Source organism: Cannabis sativa, chromosome 4 (genome assembly GCF_029168945.1).
Source record: "Cannabis sativa cultivar Pink pepper isolate KNU-18-1 chromosome 4, ASM2916894v1, whole genome shotgun sequence".
NCBI classification, from domain to species: domain Eukaryota; kingdom Viridiplantae; phylum Streptophyta; class Magnoliopsida; order Rosales; family Cannabaceae; genus Cannabis; species Cannabis sativa.
Window position 1 is genome coordinate 27,323,283 of NC_083604.1, and position 6,500 is coordinate 27,329,782.

The window sequence follows — 6,500 nt, forward strand, 5'->3', positions numbered from 1 at the left end:
AATAGTTTTATAAGTAGGTTTTTCATTTTCTTCAATCTTATCAACATGCTTAGGGAAGGCATCATATAGAATTTCTTAAACATCATAGAGTTCATTGACTTCATTCATGATGTATGCAATGTTACGTTTCAAACAGCTACAACCAATGGATATTTATTGAGTTAAAGGCTTATATTTATTTAATCATTTTTTTTCTCCAACGCCTTACTAGATATATAATATTCTACACTCAGTAGCCTCTTAAGAAGAAAAAGAACATTGTGGAATACCACCTTTAGCAATGAAATCATCTATAGAATAAAATAATCTCCAACAAACAGTTTCTACCAAAAAGACCCAAACACAAAGCATGGGAATGAAAACTCGACCAATATTCACAAAGGCCATGTATGATCTACCAAAATATAAGTTACAAAAAGAACGACAAAATAGATAAGAATAGTGTTGCAACAAAATGTATTGATGAATATGCTTCTTCCCCAAGATTACTGTCTTCAGATTAAGATTTTAGACTCCACTAGCAGCTCTAAATGAACCCCCACTAACACAGTTCAACAAATTAAACACACTTCCTCCACTATTTATGTAATAAAGTCGAACCTTATAGATATGGTGATCATGATGGGGACGATACTAGATTCTAGTTTATAAATGATTCAGACACTTTCAGATACCATAAAAACAGAGGGCATAGATGATAATTTACATTAATAGATAGTTGGTGCATATCCTTCTACCAAAACTTTCATTTATATCTACAGTTCTCCACCGTGGTGCATATCCTATAATAAACCTTTGCTTTCTAATTCTTTGGCCGCTGCTACATACAACAAAAAGAAGAAAACAAAGTGAAAAACGTTAGACAAACTTATAGAACAAAAACTAGTCCTTTACTTGAGAATATCCTTTATCAAGTAAAGTATTGATAAATATAATCAATACAAATGTTAAGTATATTAACAATCTTTTCTCTTTACTAGCAATCAAATAGCTCAGATGGAGATACGAAAAAAAATATTAAAACTTAAACATCACAAAAGCAATGATGATGGACTCACAACAAAATTAAAAAGCGTAAAAAAAGCTCACCTTTTGACTGTGAAAGAAGAACAACAACATGCATAGTAACATTATTAGGAGGAAGCTGCAAACGAAGTGGATATAACTTTCCATTCAAAGGGCTCCGAGTACACATTACGATGCCCTCAATACCAGTTTCTTCCTCAAATCTACGAGTCAATTCTTCAACCTCATTACCCCTAAAAGTGAAAGAGTAACCCTCCACCGATTCATCGTTTACTTCACCATTTCCATCAGCTATATGATAATAAATAGTCCTCCCATCCAACTTTGGTGGCGAATCCACATAAGAATTAGTTGACTGCCCAAAAAAAAAAAACAACTTAAGTTACCCCAAATCAAACTCCCAATAATTTAAGCAATGAACTCATAATCATAATACAAACAATTAAGAAAGAAAAAGAGAAGAAACCCAGTACATGAAATTAACTATAATTACCTCTTGTCTCGAGTAATTCCCAGATTTAATTGAAGGTGAACTCGATTCAGAATCCAAAGAATCAGAATGAGGAATGGCATGAGCCGACGATCTCACACGTGGAGACTGAACCTCGATCTCAACAATCTCAACATGCCACAAAATCCAGTCCTGGGTGGAGGTTCGATATGGAATATCGTGGGTCACCGAGTTTCTCCAGGGAGGCAAACCTGTATTGGCTCGGAGGAAGTGTCCAGACCGGGTTTTGAACTTGACGTGGTTCCCCTCCTTAATGGGTTCCCACTCAATCGACGAATCAAGTCCCCTTGGAAGGCTCTGGACGACTTTCTGACCGGTCATACCAAGCAAGAAAGCATGGTTGGATGCGGTGAGGTACTTGTTGTAGTTGCTCTTAAGTCGGATAACGGAGTCGGATCCAGTTACGAACTCGATAGTCCATCGGGCGTTCTTGGAGGATCCGTTTCGACCTTGGATCACCGATTCCTCATCTTCATCGGCGAGTAGAAACTTATCGTGGTGGCTGCGGAGGCGCACTGCCTTAGCGTTGTGGAAAATGTCAATTGCAGACCTGAAGCTAATGTTGTCGATTAACTTAGGGGATGGGATTTGCTGCTTCTTCTGTTACCACAGAACACCCCAATGATATTAAGTAAGACATTAGTTTTTGACAATCAAGATTGGATTTTAACATGTTAATGATACTATGGGTGCAAACATCTGAACGAATCTAATTTAATTAAATTAAGAAAAATTGAATATCTAATTACAATTTAATTGGATTGGATGATAAAAATTAGATTTTAATTGGATTAAATTAGTTATTGAATGTTATTCTCAAAAACTTAATTAAAAATAAATCTAATATAATTATATTTTGGGGAATACTGTTTGTTTTTTTTTTTTTTAAAAAAAAAAAAATTATGGTTTAAGTTTCTAAATTGTTGCAGCTCTAGTTGTAATAGGAATTTCTATAGGATTTTTTTGTTAAAATTTGAAAATAAAAAAGCCTCTTATATTTTTGTATATTAAAATATATTATTCATATTTTTTTTTATGTATAATAAAAAGACATATATTTTAGTTATACTTTTAGTGAACTTTATTCATGTTAAATTTATAACATTTTGTTGTTTTGTATATTTATTTTCATAATGTGTTGTTTTATTTGATTACTTAGTAAGATTGTTGTTTTACTTATATTAAACTTTAAAAATATATTCTAGTTATACTTTTAATGAACTTTATTCCGTGTTAAATTTGTAACATTTAATTGTTTTGTATATTTATTTTCATAATATCTTGTTCTATTTGATTACTTAGTAAAGTTGTTGTTTTACTTATATTAAACTTTAGTTGTATTAGATCACTTGTAACAATAAGCCACTAAGGCTAGCTTAGTGGTGAGGGAGGAATGGGAAAAAGGGAGAGGTCATGGGTTCGAACCCAGGACCTTTAAGTTATTAAGCTAATATATGATTGTAAAAACTATTACGCTATACTCAAAAAAAAAAAAAATCACTTGTAACAATAATATTTTTATAGAGTATTAAATTTAAATAAATTATAATATTTATTTTTTACATATCTTTATGTTAATATTAAAAATTAAATGTATAATTAGATATCCAATTAAAAAATCAATCTAAACTAATTGGATTGAATTAAATTAAATTTTAAGGTGTAATTAGATCGGATCGGGTATGATTTTTCAAATTTAGCTACTAATTAGATTAAATCAAATTAAGAGAAATGTTAGACTATATTGGATGTGGCTATATAATATTTATGTCTATGTAAGAATTTTTTGTAGTTTAAATTACTTCACTATTGTTGTTGCTAAAAAAAATAAGGAATGTTAACTTTATTTTTTGTAGTTTAAATTACTTTACGATTGTTGTTGCTAAGAATTTTTTGTAGTTTAAATTACTTTTACTATGTTCTTTGTATTACCTTTGTAAGTTGGATATATAGCTCTTCTAGCCAAGAGGATATAACTTTTGAATTAAACAAAAGAAAGATGCCATCACATACATTAGACCATTTACAACTGAATTCTAAAACATCAAATATACTATAATTTCACACTATATTTAATTTAATAAAACACTAAAACTATACTCGTAAATAGATTTGTCTACCGTGTCCCACTAAATTTAGTGGGGCACTATAGACCACACTATTTATTTTAAAAAAAGTTTTTAATAATTAAATAATAAAAGAAGAAAAACTAAATAATTATATATATTTAGTATTAAAATATTCTTATTATATTAATAAAATAATAAAATAATAAAGAATAAAAAATTTAGTGTAATTTTTAATATTGTGGTTGGAATTGAAAAAAAAAACTAGTATTAAAATAATATTTTTTTGATATTGATTTAACACCAAATTTAAATTTCTCCATTGGAGATACCAAGGGCACATAATAAATCAATTAATTGTACCAAAATTTTGTTTTTCTTTCCAGCCCTAAAAAATTGAGTGTTAAATTTATTCTTATTGAGTAATAAATTTATTTAATATTCCACTATTGTTCCCTATAGTACTAGGTAACACTTGTTAAACATCTAGTGTCAAGAACTCTTAAATGTTATGAGTCGTACACGCAAAGGTAAAAGAAAAAAAGTGTGGGTAGGACCGACTGTCCATGGATGAAATTACAGAATTTCGTGACAACGATGTATAACTAAGACAAGGCCATTGTGAGTGTGCTAATGAAATCATCAATTTGTTGATATACAGAGTCAGCTAGTTGCAAAAAGGATTGAAATTATGACTAGAATGTAGGAAGGACCAAGGGATGTTAAATTAATGGGGTTTAAAGCTATGCTTTATTGTAATGGCATCTTTTCTACACCTTTTAGTGGGGAGGAGTTGGTATGGGTTTATCCACCAACTATGCCTTTAGGGATTGAGTGTTATCCTCCTCATCAAACCCTAATTACACCAAGTTATACATTATAATATAGTTTGTATTTGATTTTTTTTTCTTTCTTGTGTGGTGCACACAATCAAAAAGCTACCATTTGAGGGATTGTTCATGCCACATGGTTTAAAATAGCTACTACTTTACAACCATAACAAAGGGCATTATAATGATATGTCAATATATATATAAACAAACAAATACGTATTTCATATGTTACTTGTCAAGTTCTGAAGTTTGCATGCTCCACGCAACAAGCCACATGAAACATGTTTTCCTACTTTGTCAAAATCTATGATTTGGTGCCTTTAATAACGGGGGCGATATGTATAGTACCAAAAGGTTACTAAAACTACTGTTACACATATACTATTCATAGAGTTAATTATCATCAAATTTATAATTCAAACAAGTTTAAATTTGTTATCTAAATGTACATGTGATTTCATTTAACTGTGTCTAATCTAGAAAACCAAATAACTTCTTGTACTTCTTAATTATGCGAAATTTAATTTGGATCAAAATAAACACATGTATGGCATGCATCATCATGAATCAGAAATTAATTAATTATAAAAGAAGGCTTTTGTTTTTCTTCATTATGGCCGTAAACAAAGAATATTAATTTGAAATAGAAAATGAAAAATTAGAGGTACCTGAGACTTGAAAGAAAACCTCGGGGACTTGAACGACGATGTAGCCGAAACGACCGGCGACCCAAGTTCGCTCAAAATATCATCTGACACCGACGAAAGGGTTGACAAAGACGATAAATAATCCGCGACGGACTCGGACTCGGTCAACTCACCTTCTTCAATGTCCCAAAGAATCCAATTCTGGGTCGAACCTGTGTGGGGTTCATCGTGCGTGATCGAGTTTCGCCACGGCGGGGTTCCACCGTTGGCTCGAAGATACTTGCCACACCAGCTCTTCAGTTTGACCTGGAAACCGTCCCTTATGGGCTCCCACTCATATATCCAGTCAGAACTAACGACGTCGTTTTCGTCCCTCTCCATGGGAGACTGAATCACCTTTTTCCCGGTCATACCTAATAAAAAAGGCACGTCGCTTGCGGCCAAGTAGTGGCCGTGGCAGCCCTTGAGGCGTATGACATGGTTCTTATTCTCAACGAATTCTACCATCCATTTAGCTTTTCTCGATGACCCGTTTCGGCTTTGCCGGACCTTTTCACCGTCGTCGTCGGCTACTAAGTACTTGTCTAGGTGGCTCCGAAGCTTTACTATGCCCTTGACTTTGTTGAAATACTCCATTAAAGAGAACTATTGAACTTGGTCACACGATGCTTGAAGATTATATTGAATATAATAGCGTGTGGGGGTTTCAAAATATATATGATTGAGATACAAGACTTTATTTATATATCTATATATTATATATATAAATGTTTCACTTATATACGGATGAAAAGACGAAAAGGGATAGGATTAGTGTGATGAAGTAATCATATATGAAATATATTAAAATGATGAGAAAAAGAAGGATTGTGTTTGGTACTGCTTGTTGGTTTCTTGAGCTTTGGTGCACTTGTAAATAAGTAATATATACAGTTTAATTCCTTGCCAACAAGTTAACGAAAGCATAGGATTATTAATTGTGGACTGACTTAATGAAAATCGGACGATGAATAATCAATATCTGAAACTTCTAGGTAACAACAATTTTCTAATAGTGTTTAATGTTCACGCGCTTTTAATAAGAGCGTGGTGTACTGTGTCTCAACAGCATGGTAGACCATATTTTCCTATATTTAATGGTATTTCTTATGTAATAAATTGTATACGTGCTGTGGGTTTTCTTCTTTTTCTTCTTGCCTTCCCAGAAGCTACGATTTACTAGGAATTCAAACCAGTGACTTCAAATCTTTCTGGGTCTTTTGCATTACGTGTCAATTTACGTACGCGCTCATACCATTTAACTTAATAATAAAGAGCATTGCTATTCAATAGCATCAACTACCTACACGTGGCACCGTACAAAATATTTTCTCATAACTATTTTTTTACATAAAATGCCAAAACTAACTTAGAAATA

General features: G+C 32.1%; 1 protein-coding gene across 2 annotated transcripts; it reads right to left on the bottom strand.

Moving 5' to 3' along the window:
* Positions 1 to 273: 273 nt before the first annotated feature.
* On the bottom strand, positions 274 to 6,230 carry LOC115712813 (uncharacterized). Of its 2 annotated transcripts, none has more exons than XM_030641192.2 (4): positions 5,105 to 6,230; positions 1,520 to 2,137; positions 1,090 to 1,381; positions 274 to 817 (listed from the first exon to the last, which is right to left on the bottom strand). In XM_030641192.2, exons 1-4 carry the CDS (start codon positions 5,717 to 5,719, stop codon positions 783 to 785), a joined length of 1,560 nt encoding a protein of 519 aa, XP_030497052.2. In that variant the 5' UTR covers positions 5,720 to 6,230; the 3' UTR covers positions 274 to 782. The 2 variants fall into 2 exon arrangements, with proteins under 2 accessions (XP_030497052.2, XP_030497051.2); XM_030641191.2 differs by having other exon boundaries at positions 274 to 820; positions 5,105 to 6,181.
* Positions 6,231 to 6,500: the final 270 nt, after the last annotated feature.

What these genes read in the sequence shown, in the direction of transcription:
- LOC115712813 (XM_030641191.2), bottom strand. Translation starts at nt 5,719, where the DNA reads ATGGAGTATTTCAACAAAGTCAAGGGCATAGTAAAGCTTCGGAGCCAC. An exon ending in GGAATTACTCGAGACAAGAG is followed by an intron (nt 1,382 to 1,519) that starts GTAATTATAGTT and finishes TTTTTTGGGCAG; the next exon opens with TCAACTAATTCTTATGTGGA. An exon ending in TCTTCTTTCACAGTCAAAAG is followed by an intron (nt 821 to 1,089) that starts GTGAGCTTTTTT and finishes TGTTGTATGTAG; the next exon opens with CAGCGGCCAAAGAATTAGAA.